This window comes from Aquarana catesbeiana, linkage group LG02 (assembly GCF_042186555.1).
Source record: "Aquarana catesbeiana isolate 2022-GZ linkage group LG02, ASM4218655v1, whole genome shotgun sequence".
NCBI lineage: Eukaryota > Metazoa > Chordata > Amphibia > Anura > Ranidae > Aquarana > Aquarana catesbeiana.
In genome coordinates, this window is record NC_133325.1 from 305,862,111 (window position 1) to 305,887,048 (window position 24,938).

Genomic DNA, 24,938 nt, shown 5'->3' on the forward strand with positions numbered 1-24,938 from the left:
TAATACAGGGTGCATCCATGTCACTTAGTGTTTTCCCTGTAGAAAGAGCTCAATGTTATTGTATGTGTTCATGCACATTAGGACAATTAGAGGCATACTTTAAAGTGGCTTTTATGCCCCATAACACACGAGCGGATTTTCCATCAGAAAAAACTTGGATGGTTTTTCCAACGGAATTCTGCTCAAGCTTGGCTTGCATACACACGGTCACACAAAAGTTCCCTGAACTTTTGACCGTCAAGAACGCGGTGACATACAACACTACGATGAGCCGAGAAAATGAAGTTCAATGCTTCCGAGCATGCGTCAGATTATTTCCAAGCATGCGTCGGAATTTGTACAGGTGATCGGAATTTCAGATCGGAACTTTTTCTGACCGAAAAATAGAGAACCTGATCTTTTGCTAGCGGGAATTCTGCCAGCAAAAGTCTGATGGAGCATACACACGGTCGAAATTTCCGACCAAAAGCTCAAATCGGACTTTTGCTGAGGGAATTTCTGATTGTGTGTATGGGGCATAAGACAGAAGTTTTTTTTTTTTCTATCTTAATGTATTCTATGCATTAAGATAAAAAACCTTCAGTGTGCAGCAGCCCCCCATCCCCCCTAATATATACCTAAGCCCCCATCTCAATCCAGCAATGTTGCAAGAGAGACTCGGCTGTCTGGGACTCTCCCTCCTGCCGTTGGCTCCTGCTCCTGTCAATCAAAGTGAGTCAATAAGGAGAGACAAAGGAGAGGGGGCATGCTGCAGCTCCGTGTCTGAATGGACACACTGAGCAACAGCTTGAGTGCCCCCATAGCAAGCTGCTTGCTGGGTGGGGGCACTCAGCAGGAGGGAGGGGCCTGGAGTGTGCCAGCAATGGATCCAAGAAGAGAAGGATCTGAGCTGCTTTGTGCAAAACCACTGCAACAGAGCAAGTCATTATAACACGTTCGTTATTTGTAAGCATAAAAAACAAGACTTTGGTATCACTTTAAGCTCAACGTTCCGAGTCAGGAAAAAACTCCTGGTTTGCGCTTCTGATTGGAACTTTCTGGCATAAAAATGCAATTAAGGGCCTCAAGAAATGTGATGCATCTTTTTTTTTTTTTAAATGCTGTTCCTTTTTTCTTTATATAGGGGTTTCCAACAAAAGAAAGCTCTAACTTTTGCAAAAAAAATAAAATAAAATGTATTTGGGCACAGTGTTGCATGGCAGTCAAACTATCCAAGCACTGAAACATGGAAAATGGTCTGATGATGATGGGGTATTGCCAAGTGGTTAAGCTGCGAGCGTGTTTAATCTGATTTCCTGATGTTCAGTTCTATTCAAAACATAGCTGCAAATCAGCCACCAGAAATGATGGTGCTGTTGCATCAAGCCTGTCAACTCCTGTTTGCAAATGGTATATAAAAAATATTTCTATACAATATTTTCATATCTGCTTGACTAAAAATTGAAAAATAAATGTTATTTTTAGTCCTTGATAGTAAATGAAAAAAAAAATCAAAATACAGTATACATTCCTTTTACAATTTTTCATTGAAAATATAGTTAAACTAGTGACAGTCTGAAGAAAACAAAACGCAGTCAGGGGTGAGAACTACTTGATTTGTATAAAGATCTGGCTGTCTGTGCATCTGCATCTATTTATTGTTTACAAGGAATATAAACTCTGCTTACATATTTTTTTTAATCATTTTCCTGGTTTGTCACAGGTTTCAAAGGCATCACTTTGATGCATTTGGTTACAAGCTTTTCATCACTCACAAGCAACTAACATTACATTCCCTGCCTATGATGGTACAACATTCTTTTTTAATTCAATTCACTATTACATGACATAAATGCAGACTTGTTTTGCTTTTAGCAGTATTCATACAGTAAATGTTTATTTATTGGTCTACTATAAAATACTAGACAGAAGTGTCACTTGCATTTGCCTTTTTTTGCTAGTTAGAAATGCCACTTGTATTTGCCTACTTTTGCATTTGTTTGGATTTGGTGATTTTAGTTATAATGACACTTTTAGAAGCCAGATATTGCCATAAAATGTCAGATCTATTCTGCCCACGATAATTCAAATTCTTTTGCAGATATGATCTATCAGGCCAACAAAATTGAATTCCCTTGATATACTGTTACATTTTGTTGATCTGATAGAGCAAATCAGAGACAGAATCTGACTACAGTATATGGGAACCTAATTACTAAATCACAGATGAGATTTAACATGATAATTCTATTTTAAAAGCCATTTTCAAAATGTTTAAGTCTGCAGCATTCATTAAAATAATTGTATCCAGGTGCTGGGCTACACCAACATGGAGAAAGAGACACTGCTCTTTTTTTGCCTCTCTCCCTCTACAGTGCTATTAATGTTAAGGTGCACAATCCTCCTCCAGCCAGCAGGGGAGGGCTAGCACCAAGCAAGCCTATAGACTTCTATGCGGAGCACTGAGAATGCTGCAAGTTATGGTTTGAGACAGCAGCCACATGGCTTACATTATAATGGTTACACAACAGATCCCTATATGCAGTGGGCAGTAGGAGGAATGGAGAGAAGAGTTTTATGAAACTGCCCAGGAAAAGTTCTTCCTCCTGACACCTCTTGGAGTTACAGAGAGAGCACCTCTATCCGGATATTTACCTGCCAGCGGGAGACCATATCACTGGAGATCCGAGCCTGAGACTGGAAGTGAGGAGACCATTAGGGCAGAACAGCACTGCACACATCGCAGGACCTGCACCACTGCAGTAAAAGACTGGCGTGTCCACTCACCCTCTGCTTTCCACAGCTGATCATTTGAAGCTTTCTGGGAGAGACCAAGAGGGCCTTCTACAGCAAGAGGTCCCCACAGCATCCTAGGGAATGGTGAGAGGGCTATTCACCCATTGCTGATACTGCTAGCAGGATGCAGCCACTGAGAGCAGGACACCATGTGTACCCAATCTGCACTGCACCCAAAGACACTCTTAACCAGTTGCCGACCAGCTGTCGTCATTATACTGTGGCAGGATGGCACGGCTGCATGAATCGCCGAAGGTGTACGTCGGGTGCTTTAAGAACAATAGCATGTGCGTGCACCCATGGCATGTTGCTGGAGCCCATGCGCATGGCCAGGGGCTGCGATGTCCCCCGGCCACCCGTGATTGTCCACAGAGAGCCAGAATGGGGATCTGTCAATGTAAACAAACAGATCCCTGTTCTGACAGGGGATTAGAGAGGGATCATCTGTTCCTATTGATCAGGAACAGCGATCTCTCTCTACTCCCAGTCAGTATACTCCCCCCCACAGTTAGAAACACCTCCCTAAGGAACACTTAACCCCTTGATCACCGTCTAGTGTTAACCCCTTCCCTGCCAGTGTCATTTATATAGTGATCAGTGGCTATTTTTAACTCTGATCGCTGTATAAATGTCACTGGTCCCAAAAAAGTGTCAAAACTGTCCGATCTGTCCACCGGAATGTCGCAGTCCAGCTAAAAATCATTGATCGCCGCCATTACTAGTAAAAAAAAAAAAAATTAATAAAAATGCCACAAATATATCCCCTATTTTGTAGACACTATAACTTTTGCGCAAACCAATTAATATACGCTCATTGCGATTTTTTTACCAAAAATATGTAGAAGAATACATATTGACCTAAATTGATGAAGATATTTTTTTTTTGGGGATATTTATTATAGCAAAATATAAAAAAAAAAAAAATGTTTTTTTTTTCAAAATTGTCGGTCTTTTCTTGTTAATAACACAAAAAAAAAAAAAATGCAGAGGTGATCAAATACCACCAAAAGAAACTATTTGTGGGAAAAAAAGGACATGAATTTTGTTTGTGTACAACTTTGCATGACCGCGGAATTGTCAGTTAAAGCAACGCAGTGCCGTATCGCAAAAAATGGCCTGGTCATTAAGGGGTTAAATCCTTCTTTGCTGAAGTGGTTAGAAGGCCCCCACAATAGCCAGCAGAAGAACATCTCAAATGACTGCCCCTCCCATAATAATTATTCTGCAAGCCCCCTCTCCATTACCATCCTCCTTTTCTTTTGGTCAGTCTAGGACTAGCATTGTCACCATAAATGTGCTCTGTCTGTATGGTTCCAACACTCAGTAGATTAAATGTTACTACTGCACACCGCTGCACTTGGCCCTGTCTAACAATTCACGTTAAAATATAGTGTTAGGAGTCTTGGCATAGGGACTGCAGCTTCCACATATATTTGCAAATGTGTGCAACTAAACCCTTTCTTTTAAGCGTGAAATGTTAGACAGGATCAACTTTTTTTTGCTTTGCCCTTCCATTACTGGAAAAGATCTGTGTTAGTGCACATACAGTTGTGCTTATAAGTTTACTTACCCTGGCAGAATGTATGATTTCTTGGCCATTTTTCAGAGAATATGAATGCTAACACAAAAACTTTTCTTTCACTCATGGTTAGTGTTTGGCTGAAGCCATTTATTATCAATTGACTGTGTTTACTCCTTTTAAATCATAATGACAACATAAACTACCCAAATGACCCTGATCAAAAGTTTACATACCCTGGTGATTTTGGCCTGATAACATGCACACAAGTTGACACAAATGGCTTTGAATGGCTATTAAAGGTAACCATCCTCACCTGTCATCTTTTTGCTTGTAATTAGTATGTGTGTATAAAAGGTCAGTGAGTTTCTAGATTCCTGACAGACCCTTGCATCTTTCATCCAGTGCTGCACTGACGTTTCTGGATTCTGAGTCATGGGGAAAGCAAAAGAATTGTCAAAGGATCTGCGGGAAAAGGTAGTTGAACTGTATAAAACAGGAAAGGGATATAAAAAGATATCCAAGGAATTGACAATGCCAATCAGCAGAGTTCAAACTCTAATCAAGAAGTGGAAAATAAGGGGTTCTGTTGAAACCAAACCACAGTCAGGTAGACCAACTAAAATTTCAGCCACAACTGCCAAGAAAATTGTTCAGGATGCAAAGAAAAATCCACAAATAACTTCAGTTGAAATACAGGACTTTCTGAAAACATGTGGTGTGGCTGTTTCAAGATGTACAATAAGGAGGCACTTGACAAAAGATGGGCTGCATGGTTGAGTCCCCAGAAGAAAGCCATCACTATGCAAATGCCACAAAGTATCCCGCTTACAATATGCCAAACAGCCCAGAGACAAGGCTCAAACCTTCTGGCACGAAGTCATTTGGAGTGATGAGGCCAAAATTTAGCTTTTTGGATACAACCATAAACGCTACATTTGGAGAGGAGTCAACATGGCCTATGATGAAAGGTACACCATTCCTACTGTGAAACACAGCTGGATCGCTGATGTTTTAGGGAGGTGTGAGCTACAAAGGCACAGGGAATTTGGTCAAAATTGATGGATGGCAAGATGAATGCAGTATGTTATTAAAAAATACTGGAGGAACATTTGCATTCATCATCCAGGAAGCCATGGGATCCATGGGACGTACTTGGACATTCCAATATGACAATGATCCAAAACACAAGGCCAAGTTGACCTGTCATTGGCTACAGCAGAATAAAGTGAAGTTTCTGGAGTGGCCATCTCAGTCTCCTGATCTCAATATCATTGAGCCATTCTGGGGAGATCTCAAACATGCAGTTCATGCAAGACAGCCCAAGAATTTACAGGAACTGGAGGCTTTTTTGCCAAGAAATGGGCAGCTTTACCATCTGAGAAGATAAAGAGCCTCATCCACAAATACCGCAAAAGACTTCAAGCTGTCATTGACGTTAACCCCCCTGGCGGTATTCCCGAGTCTGGCTTGGGGTGGATTTTACATACCAAAAGCGGTATCCACGAGCCAGACTCGGGCTTGCATCGCAGGATCCAGGAAGAGGTTACTTACCTTGTCCCCTGGTTCCTGCGATGTCTCTGCGCTGTGATCGGCGAGCCGCTGTGTCTCGCTCGATTCACAGTGCCGAGCTCCGTTCCCTGCGAGCGTTGCGACGCACGGGGACGGAGTTCGGCGGCAAATTCAAAAGTGAAACACACAGTATAGATACAGCATACTGTAATCTTACAGATTACAGTACTGTATCAAATAACTACACATCCCCTTTGTCCCTAGTGGTCTGACCAGTGTCCTGCATGCAGTTTTATATATATAAAACTGTTCTTTCTGCCTGGAAACTGGAGATTGTCCATAGCAACCAAAACTGTCTCTTTACATCAAAAGTGGTTTTAGACCAGCTAGAAAAAAGCGATAACAAATTATAATCACTTGCAGAATTGAGCGATAGTGATTTGTGGGGAGATCCGTCATTAAACACTAAAAGTAATAAAAGCTAAAATTCTGGAACTGAGCAAATTTCAGTGTTTTTGATTTGATTACATTATTATATAATTTTTATTATTATTATATTATTATGTGTTTTAATTATTTATAGTTATTTATTATATTATAATTTTTTATTTCGTTTTTCAAACTTTATCATACCCGGGATGTCTACTAGACTCTTGTTTGGACAGATTTAAGTGAACTATTCCTAAGAATTACAGGCCTACAATATAAAACGCCAAATTTCTGTGCAAAATAATGGTACCGCTTTCAGCACCTAAAATCTGAAATAATCATACCGCCAGGGAGGTTAAAGAGGGCAAAACACGGTATTAAGAACTGGGGTATGTAATCAGGGTTATTTGGGTAGTTTCTGTTGTGATTATGATTTAAAAAAAGTAAACACAGTTGATTGATAATAAATGGCTTCAGCCAAACACTAATCATGAAAGAAAAGTGTTTGTGTTATTATTCATATTCTCTGAAAAATGGTCAAGAAATCATAAATTCTGCCAGGGTATCTAAACTTATGAGCACAACCGTATACTGCAGTATATTGAGGTGCGTTAGTGCGCATTTACTGCAGTATATTGATGTGCGTTAGTGCATGTTTACTGCAGTATATTGATGTGTGCTAGTGTGCATTTACTCGTTCACACATTTAATTATAAATTGGGGTGGTTACCATCTTTTTATACGCAATGTCATCCTGTCACATGGGCTTCCAATGGAGACTACAAGTGGCCATTTCAACACACAATAAAAAAGGCATGGTTCCTGTTATCATCATGTACCCTGTCCTGATAAATGCAATATGACCATTGTTGTAGTCAGTGCATGTAGATGAAAAATATCTGTAGAGAGGCTGCACATGTCATCAGCAGCATTGAGGTCCAACAAATGATTACAAATGGTGAAAATGGTATTTTATTTAAAGAAAAAAAACAATTGTTTATGATTTACAGTGCTTTACCAACAAAATATCATTCAGTAAAGTATAACTAAAGTCAAAACATTTTTTTTTAAATTTTGGACAGAGTGAAGATGGATTAGAACACCTATTAGGTTTCCACATCCGGTCTATAAGGAAGTGACCTATGTAAATGCGTGAAAATTATCTGCCATGCCATACTGTTGAGCTGTCCAACCTATAAACCTGTTCCTAGCTACAGTACATCAGCCTAAGGCACACCAGTAGTGCAGGTGTACCACATCTGTAAGTGATGATAATCTACAGACCCTCACTCTCATAACCTATGTTTTTCTGTCACTGTCTATATATCCTTCCTATTTTCCCATGTGTTACAGCTACTTTTCTCTACTTCCTGCCTCATCTTACATTTCCTTTCCTTTCTTTACCACCTTTATCTCCCCCCCAGCTTCTGTTTTCCTTTCTCAGTCTTTCCTCCCCTCCACTTCTTTCTTTAGTTTCTCTCTTTTTTCCCCTCTTTTCTTCTCCCCTTTGCTCCCTCTTTTTCTGCTCCTCCACTTTCCTTCCTTTCCTTCCCTCTCTTGTCCCTCTCCCTCAAAATTATTATTATAGCATCCTGACACTTACTCTGGGTTACATCTGCTGGCACTGACACCAATTTTGAAGGTTATTATTGTTGCTACAGACACCAAGGTTCTATTTTGCCTAAATCATAGTAAAGCAATGAGATAAAGGTTGCACATTCCAAGCCATACACAGTGAAGCAACAGCTACGTTTTGGCCATACTTACTTTGTGGCCACGCCCAGAAGAGTATGGTAGGTGGCTTGCATAGCATGCTGCATTTTTCTTCTCAATTCCTTTAAAGCTGGTAGCAGGGGTAAACATAGTACACCATGTTTTTCCTCTTAGTCTCTTCACAGTGTTTCTTTTCAAATGTTGGTAACTATGGCTTACTTGTATGTCCAGTGACACCAATTAAAAACAGATTTTCACAGTTTCTCATTTTTACTCCTAGGACCAGCACAGCACCCAACCCCCCCCCCCCCCCCCCCTCCCATTTTTCTTCTCAATTCCTTTAAAGCTGACAGCAAGCAGTGAACATAGCACACCATATTTTTGTTCTTAGTTTCTTCATGGTGTATTTCTTTTCAAATGTTAACAACTATGGCTTATTTGGATGTCCACTGACACCAATTAAAAACAGGTTTTTACACTTTCTCACATATACTCCTAGGACCAGCACAGTACCCCCCCAAACCCCCCACCCCATCTGGATCTGTTCCTGAAGTCACATAAAAGCTAGCTCATTTGCGAGAAAATACTGGATGTCACCAAATCTAACAATCCCCTTGATCCGATCAGCTTTCACAGGGATCAACTTATTAGATGTAGGCCTGCTATCAGTCATGATAAATATTGGGAGAAGACTAAAAAAAACTCTTCTACTCTTCCCCCTCTTGTGTACAGCAGGACGTGCAGACAGTGAGAAGCCATTTGGAGATGAGACTCAAAGTGCCCCCTGAGACAGATTCTCCCTATTCCTTACTGCAAGAATCGCACTGGTATGCAGAGAAAAAGAGTGTACATGGATTTTGGGTTTCTGATTTCTACAAAAAAACAGGAGGATTCAGCCACTCTTGCATTCTATAATATTTGTTTTTTTTTTTTTTTTGCATACAGCTGAAAATGTAAAAAAAATAAAAATAAATAAAACATGCACATATGCATTTTTTGAGAGAAAAAAACTTGAAACTTTTACAAGGTATAAAAGGTTAAATGATCAAAAATAATGAAGTTGCTTAAGATAGCACAGTAATATTGATCAAACATATAAAACATAAATCACGTTTGCATTTGCTTACAGCAATCCCATTGTATACTTAAATTGGAATATGTTTAACATTCCTAGAAAAATGACTACAGCCATTGTTTAAAGCAAGCTCAACAAATTACACATTTTAATGAAGCAAACTGTTTACATTTTTTAGACACAAATTATAGCTAGGAAAAAGTATTTACTAAATACAAGAAATGAAGCTTAGCAACATATTTTGCATTAATTGACGTTTTCTCAAGATATTGCATGAAATGTTGAATTTTTGTTTCATATATAAAATAAAGTGATAGTAGTGCAAACCGTGGTAAAGCTAGACATTCTTTCACCCAGGGCAAAGACTGCCAAACAGGATGGTGTCAGTAGGACATAGGTTGGTGTCAGTAGGGCATAGGTTGGTGTCAGTAGGGCAGTGGATGGTGTCAGTAGTTATTTATATTTATTATTTTATTAAATTATTTTTTTTACAATTGTATTATTTTTTACAATATTATGCTCAGTGGGGGTAATGAGGCGGGCGCTGGTGCTTTATGGGGGCCAAGAGAGCAGTGGTGCCTAGTGTGGGGACAAGGGGGCTCTGGTATTCAGCGGGGGGGGGGCAAAGAAAGCACTGATGCTCAGTGAGAGAAAAAGGGGCACTGATGCTTAGTGGGGAGAGAGGGGGCACTGGTGCTCATTGGGGGGGACAAAAGGGGTACCAGTTCTCATTTGGGGAACAGGAAGGGCACGTGGTGCTCAGTAAGGAGAGATTGGGGGTACTGGTCATCAGTCGGGTGAGAAGGGGACACTGGTGCTCAGTGGGAGGACAAAAGGGGGAACTGGTGCTCAATGGGAAGAGAAGGAGGTACTAGTGCTTAGTGGGCGAGATGGGGGCTCTGGTGTTTAGCAGGGGACAAGGGGGGCACCGGTGCTCAGTGGAGGGAGATTGGGGGTTCTGGTCCTTGTCGGAGCAGATTTGGGCCCTGCCAGTCAGTGGGGGAGAGAGTACTGGTGCTCAGTAGATGATAGGGGAGGGGGCACTGGTGCTCAATAACTTGCTGCCTGATACCACCTGGAATCCTGTAAAAGAGTCATTCCCTCTCTCAATGTTCTTGTCTGCTGACCTTTCTTCAGACACAGATGCAGTGATAGCTCAGACAATTGCTACTGCCACTTGTAAAAAAAGAGCCAGCAGCAAAGGAAAACTTCCTCCACACTAATGCAGAGCATAAAGTGTGCATCGATTCAATAAACTAACTATAAAAAACACAAAAAGTAAAAAAGCCATAGTCCATATTGTGAGGAGTGTACAACAATGAGGTACAAAGTTTGGCCACAGCAAGCAGCACACATAATTTCATATGCTGCTATTTGTTTATGACGGTTCCAATGAAAAATACTCATGCATATGCTGCCCTTTTTGCTTCTCCACTATGGTTTATATATCCAATTGGTATATTGGGTTTTGCCTTTTTTCAAACATATGTATTTCAAACTTTAGTGAGCAATTGTGCTGCTTGTCACATTGTGGTTTCTGTTTTTTAAATGTTAGGTTGAAATCCAACCATGCACTTTCCATAGCACAGCTTATTTGAATGAAAGGCACAAAAGCATTACTCAGATATTGTATGCATACTGCCAGCTGAACATGAAATGTATGCATGGAACATAAATATAGATTTATTTTAGCAACCAGGTCTACTGTGTATGCATGTAACTATTGCTATGTGTTGAAACAATCTGTGGGTAAGCAAATCAGTCTAAAGCCGGGTACACAGTGATCAAAAGTTAGCTGGTTCACCAGGGACCTGCCAAATTTTGATTGTTGTGTAGCCCTATCTGTTCGAAAGAAACATATAGTTAGGTCTGCTTCTGTCAATCAGACCCAATGGAAAACCTTTTTTGATCAGCCGCTTGCAGTGCTGATCTATATATTCTGTCAATACAATGTCCCAGCGAGGTTGAGATTCCTGCATCTACCTTGCTTGTGTTGATGCAGGAATCTGTTTGTTTCTTTGTTTGGCTTGCTGGCTGAATTAATTACAATTGGCCATGTGCACCCAGGCATCTAGTCAACCTTAAAAAGATTGATAACATCAATTGACCAATTTCAGACAAGGAATGAATATGTTTAAAAGTTACACTGTTACAATCTGATGTACCAATAGCACTGTAGGACAAAGGCCAACCGGTGTACACTGAGTGGGTTGTTTAGGTAGAACACCTGATGACATGGTTTTAGTGCAGGGATAGGCAACCTGACCTCTGAACTTTGTGTCAATTATTCCTGAACCTTTGCGTTACTTACTACTGAACCCCTGCACTCCGCTTCCTTTAGGCCACAGCCAGCATTCAGCGCAATAAAAATCACACCCAACTTTTGCTACGGCACTTCACGCCGCACTTTATCTCAGCTACGTGGGCCCAACTTATGATCTTACACACAGACCCACTGCTTTCAGAAAATGCCCCTGACTTGACCATACAAGCACCTGGGCTGGATGTGAGAGGCGGATCAGCGGGGGAGAGTGTTCCAGGACAGGTAGATGTGTCTCATCTCTGCTTTCTTGCACCACTCTGCATATTGCGCATATCATAGATGAGAAGAGGGTACAGCGGTGGAGCAGATGAGCAGGGGAGTAAAGGGTGGGACAGAAGACCAGGAGGGCACAGAAGTGGGGCAGATGTGCAGGGAGGTACAGTGGTGGAAGAGATGAGAAGGGGGTTCAGCGGTGGGACAAAAGAGCATGGGGTGCAGTGATGGGGCAGATGAGCAGGGGGTGCAGTGATGGGGCAGATGAGCTGGAGGGGTTCAGTGTTAGGCCAGATGAGAAGGGGGATACAGTGGTGGGACAGATGAACAGGGGGGTTCAGTGTTGGGCCAGATGAGAAGGAGGATACAGTGGAGGGACAGAAGAGCAGAGGGGTACAATGATGGGGCAGACAAGAAGGGGGATACAGTGGTATTACAGATGAGCAGGGAGGTACAGTGTTGGGCCAGATAAGAAGGGGGTTCTGCAGTGACACAGAAGAGCAGGGCGAATAGCGGTGGGGCAGATGTGAAAGGAGGTGCATTGGTGGGACAGATATGCAGGGGGTTACAGTGGTAGGCCAGATGAGCAGGGGGATACAGCGGTGGGACAGGTGAGCAGGGGGGTTCAGTGTTGGGGCAGATAAGAAGGGGGTTCTGCAGTGAGAAAGAGGAGCAGGGGGGTACAGCAGTGGGGCAGATGTGAAAGGGGGTGCATTGGTGGGACAGATGTGCAGGGGGTTACAGTGGTGGGGCATAAGAGCAGGGGGGTACAGAGGTGGTGCAGATGTGAAAGGAAGTGCATTGGTGGGACAGATGAGTTGGGGGTTACAGTGGTGAGACAGAAAAGCAGGGGGGTACAAAGGTGGGGTAGATGTGCAGGGGGGTACAGTGGCAGGGCAGGGGAGACAGGAGGTATATTGGTGGGACAGCTGAGCAGGGGGTTACAGTGGCGGGGCAGAAGAGCAGGGGGAACAGAGCTGGGGCAGGAGATCAGGAGGGTACAGAGGTGAGACAGATGTGCAGGAGGTACAGTGGTGGGGCAGATGGGTTCAGTGTTATGACAGATGAGAAGGTGATTTAGCGGTAATACAGAAAAGCATGGGGATACGACAGTGGAGCAGATGTGCAGGGAAGTACAGTGATGGGACAGATGTTCAGAGAGGTACAGTGATGAGGCAGATGAGAAAGGGGGTACATTGTTAGGGTAGATGAGCAGGGGGTTACAGTGGTGGGGCAGATGTGCAGGAAGTACAGTGGTGGGACAGATGAGCAGGGGGGTACAGAGGTGCGGAAGATGTGCAGGAAGTACAGTGGTGGGACAGATGAGCAGGGGGGTACAGAGGTGGGGAAGATGTGCAGGAAGTACAGTGGTAGGAGAAATGAGCTGTGAGAGTGCAGGATGTTAATTGGTCAATATTACTGAAGTAGTCTAAAGCATTTACTTTATAATAAATCCTTTTCGTTAATGGGAGTGTGAAGTTCACTTTTTTTGTTTAAAATCGGCATACTCAATTTCTTTGAAAACATTTTTCGGCACACTGTGCTCAAAAAGTTGCCTACCCCTGTTTTAGTGTATGTAAAAAAAAATTGTACAAAAATTGTATACTAACACTGTAGCCAGCTGTAGCTATCGAACAGCTATAACCATCTCCTGTGTCATATCCTCCAAGCACTTTAATTTAAGATCAAATGAATCATTTAAACTCCATTTGTTAGCTTATCTCCCAATAATTTTCTCATGCAAATGTTACATTTACAAACATAAATATCACAAAACATTTAGAAACTGTATTATGTCCTTAATAAATGGATAATACCTATTTAAAACCTCTATTTCAAATGACTCCTTTTCCTGCTCCCTTCAACAGACATCTCATAGAACCTCACAAATATATCTAGACAGAAGCTAGAAATACTATTAGCAGTAATAGCTGAAGTAATATTCTTTGTGATGTGACTTTTATGTACTTTTTAATGGAGTACTATGGCAACAAATGGAAATGGCATGTGATCACTTTGACCAGACAGAATCATTCTGATCTGTTCTGGAATTCCTAATGAAAGAGAAGGAAGAATACCATAGCTTTCAAATCCCCAGACTGTGTGGGCAGTAAAAGGAGGTAAGTGCAGTGGGGACTTGGGGGGGGGGGGGGGGTTGGGGAAGGTGTAGTGTGTTAGTTAACCTTTTAATTTTCTGTGACAGGTTATCTTTGAAATTCCAGACAGTTGCACTCAGGTGGGAATTATGAGTTAACAAAATCTTGCATTGTTTATTTTAAAATCCAGTGTTTAATTACTGGATAGTTCATTTGCAAACACTATTTGACCTCCAGTGTCTGAGAAAGTAGTGCCTGTGTTGCCCCACAGAATACAGTTACAAACTGCCACAGTCCAGTGTCAGTTGAATGTAATTGTTATGAGGCTATACAGACAGTTATTAGACATGTTGCTTAGGTCTATTTTGGCTTATTTATAAAAAGATGAATAAAGGTTATTCTGTTAGAATAAAAGGCCTTGTCTTCCGTCTTTACCTATTCAAATATGAAATAAACAAAGTTTATTCTAAATTCCACACATACCATGAAAATAGAAGAAAGGAAAAGTGATGCTACAACCCACAGTAAACTACAGTATATCTATCACTTATCCTCTCCTTCAGCTTTTTTTACATAAGAGACCACAGAGCCTTAATTATTAAATAATAAGGTCAAGTTTAGATGTTACATTTGTTTGCTTTGGTTTCACACATAATTCTGCCTCGAATAATTCTTCTCAGTAGTTAAAGATTTATGTGTTTTACTAAGCTTTCCACAATGGGATTACATTATACCTTTCATCCACATTTTCATAAAAACGACACAACAGAGGCAATAATTATTTGAGGAACTGAGAATTGCAATACATTGAACAATGTAACCATGGAGTTGATTTACCTAAAGGTTAGGAAAATTTCAAAATAGGTTGAAGAAGCCCACTCTTCCACCTGCCAAAGCTCTATACTCTATATGAGCTCTCATCCAGGACTGTGGGGGTAGGAGACAGATTGAAGCCAGTTTTAAAGAAGTCTATGAAGTTCTACTGAGCATGTACAGAGATCAGGTGAAGAAGCTGGCCTGAAGGATATAAACATTGTTGCAGGCCTTGAAGCCAAGAACTTTTTTGTTTGAAAGTTTTGTTAACATTAAGTGTTTTTTTTACATATCCCAGTAGATCTGTACTGACCTCAGAAATTCGCGTGGAAGTTTCTGTTGTTTGCTTTTTTTTTTTTTAGATTTTAGAAAATTGGAAAGGTTACAACTTTTACTAAATCATTCCCCTATGTGTTTACAGTTTAACAGCAGCTGCAGAGATTCATATAATATGTTTTCCATAGTATACTATCATTAATTAATGTTTTGAATAGTAAACTATTCATGAATTATTAAGCAGAATGAAAAATAGTCCTACCATATTTATTGAAGACACTGGTCCAATGCTGTTAACATAAATGTCCACATCAATAATAGTGGGCTTAACTGTGAAAAAAGAAAATAGCAAGAATTAGACATGTAAATGAAGTGAACCACAGGCACACCTATGGCTGCATGAATGATCACATGATATTGCATTATATGATAATCATGTGATGCACAGAAAATATATGTACTGTAATGCATTTCTACCTTTTGGACTCAATGTTTCTTAGAATTACAAACCAGTTATAACTACATTAAAAAAATGTACAAATCTACATAAGTCTGAACTCCAGTCACATATAAAAGGCACAGTTTAGTGCAGCTCTGTAATCATTAACTTTTTTTTATTTGCCTACTGGGCACTGTTACCCGCTTCCAGGCCAATTTTCACCTTTCAACACTGTCACACTTTGAATGACAATGCCGGTCATGCAACACTGTACCCAAACAACATTTTTTATTATTTTTTTGAGACAGATAGAGCTTTCTTTTGGTGGTATTTAATCACCACTGGGTTTTTATTTTTTTTGCTAAAATAATGAAAAAAGAACCAAAATTTTGAAAAACAAAAAGGTTTTTCTTAGTTTCTGTTATAAAATTTGTAAAATTTGTAAATTAATTGAATTTTTCTCCTTCACTGATGTGCACTGATGAGGCTGCACTGATGGGCACTGATAGGCTGCACTGATAGGCACTGATGAGGTGGCACGAAAAGGCACTGATGAGGTGGCACTGAAGGGCAATGATGATCTGGCACTAATGAGAAGGCACTAACATGCAGTACTGATGGGCACTGATAGGTGGCACTGATATGCAGCACTGATGAGCACTGATAGGCGGCACTAATGGGCACTGATAGGCAGCACTGATTGGCGGGACTGATGGGTGGCACTGATGATTAGGCACTGATGGGCACTAAAAGGCAGCACTGACTGGCTTTCCTTTTGGGCATTGACTGGCATCACTGCTGGGCACTGATTTACATCACTGCTGGGCACTGTTGAGGTTGCACTGATCATCAGGGTACTGGTGATCAATGCCCTGATTATCTGTGCAGATCTCCCCTGTGAGGAAATGCCACTGATCGGCTCTCCTCTGCTCACACACTGTCAGTGTGAGGAGAGGAATGCCGATAACCAGTGTTTCCTTGTTTACATGTGATCAACTGTGATTGAGCACAGCTGATCACACGGATAAGGTGCCTCATCATTGGCTTTTTACCCGATGCCATTGGATCTGTACCATCAAATGGTACACGGTGATGTGCCGTGTCCCAGGGACAGAGTGCTGCACACCCCTGCAGGCATGAAAACGCAGGGAGAGTGGGAAGACGTCATATGACGTCGTCCCAGAACGAGAGAGCCACCTTGCGCCTGTCATTTTACAATAAGGCGGGTGGGAGGAGGGTAATGTATGAAAACATGTAAACATAAGCACTGTAAGTGCCTGAATTTGTCTTAAAATAGCCTCTTGTATAGCAGGCCCCAGGCAAGGAGAGGGAGAAGCAGCACAAGAAGTCAGTCAGTGTGCAGCAGTGCAAAGAGCATTGGTTGAGAGAGCAGAGTGACAAAGAAGAGCTCATTAATGTGCTGTTTTTTCTTCACTGTCCAGTAACAGGGTTGGAGGTGCAGTGATGGCCTGTAAGTAAAAGATGGGATTGTGCTGTGTGGCAAAGCTGTGCAAACCTCACCAGTGGATGGACAAAAATACAAATACAAAAAAACATATTTAGTGCATCTCTGTGAGCATCTGACTTCCTCTGCACACTGCCTTTGCTGCACTTAAATCTCAACTGTAGTGTCATCAGCACTCAACAAGGTAAAGCTGGTAACTCAGTAGCATCCAAAAATATAAATCTTTATTGGCTACATGGTAATATCTACTCAAAAAGCAGGCCTACACATGTAATTTCTGATCGAGTCCTGCTGAGTAGAGGACTGGTAGTCTAAACGTACACAGGTATATACTAAAGACCTAAGTTCAGTCCCTGTTGAAACCTTCTGTAAAACTGCTTTTGAGAAATTAAAGACTGCAATGTAGTAAGAAACGAGATTATGGTGGGACTATACAGGACTCCAATAATACATTAATGAACCTATGATTCCAGGATCAAAAAGATTCCATCCACAATTTATTCTGAGAGTTTTGTGTCAGAATGGAATGAGATCCTGAGCAAATGCTCTCTTGATCTGATGAGGTTGATTGTTTCATATAAAGAAAAAGTTTTGCAAACAGGTAGCTCAGAAATTCATTCTCTGAAATAAACAAATGTTGCAATATCAATCACTTTTGATTTATGATGATTTACATGTGGGCTTAATACTCAGTATTGAAAATTTGGGGAAATAAATAATGGACACTAAAAGATCCAAATACCTCTGAGACTTGGATTATGAAGAGGACACTGTTTATGAATGGAACGGGTCCAAGAGGGTCAATAGATCTTTTACATTTAATTTTGAAGAAGAAAAAGTCTAAAACAAGAACCTGGCTACCGGCTACTTTTAGCTCACCAGATGTTTCTGATACTTAGTGAGTATGATAGTTATTTTGACAACCTCCTCATTGTATGAGGAGGTAAAAAAGAATGTTTAGATCTTTTTTCTTCTGTACACTATCTTAATTCAGAATTTGGAGTTTTCATGTGAAAACATAAATGTGAAGTCATGAATTACAGTCATGAATTAGGCAGTGTAACCACAGGTACAGTTAACACTAAAACCTTTCATAAAATGTGTGTAGGTAATTCACTCTTGCTTGTCACTAGTTGCCACCCTATACACACCAAAAATAAGTACTGGTGAGGAAGTTCATTAGGGTGAGGAGAAACTGTTCTGCCCTCTACACACGATCGGACATTGATCGGACATTCAGACAACAAAATCCATGGATTTTTTCCGATGGATGTTGGCTCAAACTTGTCTTGCATACACATGGTCACACAAAGTTGTCGGCAAATCCGATCGTTCTGAACGCAGTGACATAAAACACGTATGTCGGGACTATAAACAGGGCAGTAGCCAATAGCTTTCATCTCTTAATTTATTCTGAGCATGAGTGGCACTTTGTGCGTTGGATTTGTGTACACACGATTGGAATTTAACCGATCAGATTTTGTTGTCGGAAAATTTTATAGCCTGCTCTCAAACTTTGTGTGTCGGAAATTCCGACGGAAAAAGTTAGATGGAGCCCACACACGATCGGAATTTCCGACAACACAATCCGATCGTGTGTACAGGGCATTGCACTGCGGAAAGTTGTGCCCTGGGATGTGAAATAATTACCAATAGAGTCAAAGAGAAGGTTTTGTGAGTGACATTTTAATAGGGGGAAACAATTAGCTCTGGAAAGAAGACTGGATATGAATGTCAGGCAGATAAGCGTAAACAGCAATGTTGGCAAGGGAATTCAATTATATTTTTTACAACCTTCTCTGTTTAAGTCTGGTACACACTATTAGTTTTTTCCATTCAACCCAGCGGGCTGAGCAAAAAAACCTGACAGCTCTTGTTGGAGCCGCTGTACTAACAATCCGATGTTAGTACAGCGATCCCGCTCGCTGAGCTGTTGTGTTCTGACAGGGGGGCGACCACCTGCCAGAACACTCCAGCCTGTGCTCTCAGCCATTGGCTGGTCGGCTGCTGGTTTTCCAGCATGCTCATCCGGCAGAAGCCAGTCAAACGGCAGGCTTCTGTCAGGCCAGCTCCCATACACACGGCCGAATGTCGGACGTTTTTTATTGATGTCACCCGGTATTGGGCCTGTGTGTATGGGGCTTAAGTATCAACAAGTAGTAAATATTGTTAGGAAACATCTGCTAGTCCTTTTTGCAGATGAGGATCTATATACTGTTTTGAACAATGGTTGCATGTTTTCTAGCAGGAAGGCTCCCACTTTGGAAGCATTATTGTCCTCATTCACGATTGGGTCATATCAGTGTGGTCTAAGTATTTGCCAATGATGTAAGATACATTGTAAGAAGTGCACCAGCATCTGCTCTCTGGTAACAGGTTACTGGTTACTGACTATCCTGTGGGTCCAATAATGCGGTCTACAGTATGTTGCAAAATGTGAGGTGTGTACCCTAGAGTGTGTAAATTGCACGGCTTGACCACTAAGAACCAGGATAGGGTTACATTAACATGATTCCTTCAATCTCAATGCTAAAAATATTTCCAATGTTTCCAGACATTTTGAAGAAATACACAGAGGCGACATGAGTTCTTTTTAAATCTTTGTCCCTCTTTACATCTTTGATGTATGTTTTTCTCATACATCTTTGTTCCTCATTGTATTTCTCATGCTTTTTTTAAAATAATGACAACCTCTTTTGTCTGTTTGTGTATTCCGGTACAATGGATTTTTATAGTCATGTTTATCTCTACATAGAAGTTATTTGTATTTTAATTACTTTAAATTGTTGATCACCTGTTTTTACCACCAACTTTTGTTGGGAAGTAGTTACTATTTAAACATGTGTTTAGTATATCATGGACAGTGCTCTGAGAAAGGCTTTTTTTTATAAACTGGGTATTACCACGTAGGCAATAATTATTTATATGTATGCTAGTGAGTTGCCAGCTTTAGCATGTTCAATGACTTATTCGGAGGAGTGTTCAGGCACTCACTCCAGTGATTTCAGCCTCGGCATGTCCATTTGGTTCAGCATAGTTTCTCTGTATTTAGTATCATCAGCACTGTTCAGTTCTCCTCTATAAACCACAGAACACCTCCCCTCTATATGATAGAGATGAAGATGGGAGCAGTGTTCTGTAGACTAAATCAGGAATAAGTAGCAGTAGTAGTAGTAAGATTCAATATATTATTTTTTGCCCTTTGGTTTATATATATTTTTAAGCTCCAATGGGGAAAAGCTATACAGTGGGAAATAGCTGACATTCTACCTTTTCTAATTATGCCATTGTTTGTAAAACCCATCTGAGAAAAAACACACCTGATGTACAATCAGCATATACATGACATAAAGTAATACTAATTAAAAACAAGTGATAATGTACCAGTAAATTTAATCAGCAACCCCTTCAGTCAATTTTCACAATGGTATGCCTTCATTCCACCTATGTATATTCCACTGGGTGTCCCCTTAGAAGGTGGGTGGAATATGGTACACACAGTAGTTAATACTGCCGAGTCTACACATTTTTCACTCTTCCTTGACTCATATACGTTCCTAAGCAGTTATTCTGCTCTCCATTATAAATCGGTTCCCTAGTTTTTTTTTTTTTTATTCTACACTCTAGAAATGAAAATTGGATGCTGACTGGTTGGTATGGACAACCATAAATGCTCTTGTTAACATGTATGGCACACATTTGCAACTTGGCTCTTTCTCAAAGTGGCGATTTCTATAAGTGAAATGCACTTCTGACTCTGCACTTATTACTCATCATCTGACTGTCTGATCTGAAAATATAATCTTTGTCCTCCCACAGGTATGCTCCTACTGCTACAACTCCAGCCAGAATCGCATTAGTGAAATCTGTCTCCTATGTCTCTTAACCCTGGTATGCTCCTACTGCTACAACTCCAGCCAGAATCGCATTAGTGAAAACTGTCTCCTATGTCTCTTAACTCTGGTATGCTCCTACTGCTACAACTCCAGCCAGAATCGCATTAGTGAAAACTGTCTCCTATGTCTCCTAACTCTGGTATGCTCCTACTGCTACAACTCCAGCCAGAATCGCATTAGTGAAAACTGTCTCCTATGTCTCTTAACTCTGGTATGCTCCTACTGCTGCAACTCCAGCCAAAAACTGAAACACTGCTATCTTTTTTCTTATGTGTCTCTAATAATGCTGGTATGTTATTTTTACTTAACTGTCTGTAGACCTGTCCACATTACAATGCTTTATTATCTCCCTTGTCTTACCCAAAATTATGGCCCTCTTAACTTTAGTGCCCTCTTGCTAGTCTGTTTGTGACTTAAGAATTTTGCCCTATTAACCAGCCAAGCTTTATAAACTCTTGATTGCTAATTGAAATCCGCCGACACCCTACCCCTATCAGTATATATTTAAGCTTCTCTTGGGGGAAGCATTTGCAGGGGGTACACATTTGCAACTTGGCTCTTTCTCAAAGTGGCGATTTCTATAAGTGAAATGCACTTCTGACTCTGCACTTCAGCGAAGGCACAAAGCAAAAGGACACAAGATAAACACTTTGAAAAACAGCACACAGACATCAGGTGAATTTGTTTACTCCTTTAGCTCTTTTTCCTTGTAACATGCTTTCTCTACCACTGCTTTTGACAACTCTCCTCCGTCCTAAAACTATCTCTCCTTCACCCCTCTTCTCCCCCCCACAGCATATATATATCACCTTCACTCCTGTCCTGTCCTTATTACTGCACCCACCAACTCCTGTTAATTCTAAATCCACATACACTAAAAATCTCCAAGACCCTGGGGCATGTCACTTCATATAAATCCCACTCCCATATTACCTCCCTCACCCTCTTGCTTCTCCTAACCTCTGGCGATATATCCCCAAACCCTGGGCCTCCATCATTTAACTGCACCCCATGCACCCATCACCCTGCACCCTCTGGCAGCAGCTGCTGCAATCAACACAATTTAGTTCCCATTTCTATTCTTCCCAAAACCAGACTCCCTTTCTCTTGTGCCCTTTGGAACTCGCGCTCTGTCTGCAACAAGCTCACCTCTCTCCATGACCTCTTTATTGCCAACTCTTTTAACCTACTTGCCATTACCGAAACCTGGCTCCACGAATCCGAAACTGCATCTTCTGTTGCCCTATCCCCTGTGGTCTTCTCTGGACTCACTCCCCCAGATCCAGCGGACGTAAGGGAGGAGGTGTCGGAATCCTTCTAGCCCCATACAGCACCTTTCAGGTACTTCAGCCACCTCCCTCTCTGTCACTCTCCTCTTTCGAAGCACACTGTATTCGCCTTTTCACTCCAATTTCTCTAAGGATAGCTGTGATCTACAGGCCCCCTGGACCAGTATCAACCTTTCTTGAAGACTTCTCTGCCTGGCTACCCTACTTTCTTTCTTCTGAAATCCCCACTATCATTCTCGGGGACTTTAACATCCCTATTAATACTAACACTCCTTCCACTTCCAAAATTCTTAGCCTAACATCCTCCTTTGACCTGAAGCAGTGGATACATGCTCCAACTCACTCAGAAGGCAATATCCTTGACCTCGTGTTCTCTCACCTTGCACTCCATGCAACCTCTCTAACTCTCCATCCCCTCTCTCTGATCACCACCTTATTAGTTTCACTCTCTCCCTCTCCTTCATCTCCTCTCCCTCCAACCACCTTAAAGTTACCCGCAGAAACCTACATCATCTCAACCCTTCTCTTCTCTACTCTGCTATCAACAACCTCTACGACAAAATCTCACACCTATCCTGCACCAACCTAGACACTTCTGTGTACAACGCTTCACTTCTAGCCTCACTGAACTCACTTGCCCCCTCACTACACACAGAATCAAGCCCAGACCCCTTCAACCTTGGCAAACAGATGTTACTAGAAGTCTGAAAAAACGTAGTCGTGCTCTGGAGCGCCTGTGGCGTAAGACTAAGTCTCAGAGAGATTTCTACCAATATAAATCTGCCCTCCAAAAATACAACTCCAGTCTCCTCTCTGCCAAGCAGACCTATTTTACCACTCTCATTAGTAACTTATCATCCTGTCCCCGTCAACTCTTCTCCACCATCAACTCTCTACTTCGTCCTCCACCTCCTCCACCTGCCAACTCACTCACTGCACAGGAGATCGCCAATCACTTCAAACAGAAGATTGATACTATTTGCGCTGAGATCTCTACTGTGCCGACACCCTCCACACTTTACACTTCATGCCCACAGGCACAATCATTATTTCCCTCTTTCAACCCCACCACTACAGACGAAGTTGCTAAACTACTTGCTAATGTCCACCTTACCACCTGCCCTCTGGATCCTGTTCCCTCACAAATGCTACGTTCACCCTCTGGCCCTATACTACACTCTCTAACACACATCTTCAATCTCTCCCTCTCTTCTGGCATCTTCCCTAACTCTCTAAAACATGCACTTGTCAGACCCATACTTAAAAAGCCCTCACTGGACCCATCCAATCTTAACAACCTATGCCGCATCTCCTTGCTCCCCTTCTTATCCAAACTCCTCGAATGTCTGGTCTACAACCAACTGAGCGTCCACCTCGCTGATAATGGCCTTCTTGATCCCCTTCAGTCTGGATTTCGTCCTCAACACTCCACAGAAACTGCTCTCCTAAAACTAACAAACAATCTACTAACGGCCAAAACCAATCGACACTATTCTGTACTCCTACTCCTGGACCTCTCTGCTGCCTTTGATATGGTTGACCACCCCCTCCTCCTCAAAAAACTACACGCCTTTGGTCTCCGTGACTGTACACTTCGCTGGTTCTCTTCCTACTTATCCAACCGCACCTTTAGCGTTTGTTATAACTCTACTTCCTCCTCTCCTCTTCCTTTCTCTGTTGGGGTCCCTCAGGGTTCTGTTCTTGGACATCTACTATTTTCAATCTACACTGCCTCCCTGGGTCAACTGATAGCCTCCCATGGCTTCCAATACCACCTCTACGCTGATGACACGCAAATCTATTTCGCTACCCCTCAGCTCACTCCCTCTGTCTCCTCACGTATCAGTAATTTACTCTCAGATATATCAGTCTGGATGTCTCACCACTTCCTTAAACTCAATCTAGCCAAAACCGAACTTATAATTTTTCCTCCCCCATATGCCTCTTCCCCTGATCTCTCTGTCAAAATCGATGGCACAACTATAAGCCCATCCCCACATGCCAAGGTTCTAGGTGTAGTCCTAGACTCTGAACTCTCCTTCAAGCAACACATCCAATCACTGTCCAAATCCTGCCGCCTCAACCTCCGCAACGCCCCCTTTCTAACCAATGTACAAAGCCATCCACAATTTTGGCCCCAGCTACATCACTAGCTTAGTCTCTAAATACCAACCTACTCGCTCTCTTCGTTCCTCTCAAGACCTCCTGCTCTCTAGCTCCCTTGTCACCTCCTCCCATGCTCGCCTCCAGGCCTTTTCCAAAGCCTCTCCAATCCTATGGAACTCCTTACCCCAATCTGTCCGCTTATCTCCTACTTTATTAGCTTTCAGAAGATCCCTGAAAACCCTTCTTTTCAGAGAAGCCTATCCTACCCACACCTAACAACTGTATTTTCATTTTTTCCATCAGCTCATCCCCCACAGTTATTACCTTTTGTTTCCACTTGACCCTCCCTTCTAGATTGTAAGCTCTAACGAGCAGGGCCCTCTGATCCCTCCTGTATTGATTTGTATTGTAAGTGTACTGTCTTGCCCATGTTGTAAAGCGCTGTTGGCGCTATATAAATCCTGTATAATAATAATAATAATATATAAAACCCACAAGCATTATTTTGTACATAATGTGCAAATGTGATAATTGGCCTTTTGTTGAAATATGTAGAAAATGTAAGTCAATTGTAAATGTTGCCTAATCAGTCAAATTTCTTCTCTTTATTTTTTTCAGTCACTGTTCTCAGTGGTATGCCTTATTTCCACCTACTGTATATTCCACTGTATCCCCTTAGAAGGTGGGTGGAATATGGCACACACAGTAGTTAACACTGCAGAGTGTCCACATTATCAATCTTTCTTGTTTCATATCCGTTCCTAAGCAACTGTCAATTATTCATACAAGCTTAATCATTGAAGCTATTGAGTCACATATCCCTCTATTTAATTCTTGGACTTTCTGCATTCATTTCTTAAATCTGTAAGGATTACTTAAATTATTGCTCATAGGATTATATAAACAATAATGCAAGTGTTTTTATTTAAAACTAAAGAATGAATGTGTTTATGTTATGCATATTTTACCTGGGTATACTTCATCATATTTTAGTCAAGT

At 41.5% G+C, this 24,938-nt stretch overlaps 1 protein-coding gene across 1 annotated transcript in view; it reads right to left on the reverse strand.

The window, feature by feature from the left end:
- GABRG3 (gamma-aminobutyric acid type A receptor subunit gamma3) overlaps window positions 1–24,938 on the reverse strand; it is a 1,294,012-nt gene that overhangs the window by 1,179,637 nt on the left and 89,437 nt on the right. Inside the window, exon 3 of the mRNA XM_073614635.1 lies at window positions 15,007–15,074. Coding sequence (XP_073470736.1) covers window positions 15,007–15,074 — 68 coding nt within the window. The remainder of the gene's footprint in view (window positions 1–15,006; window positions 15,075–24,938) is intronic.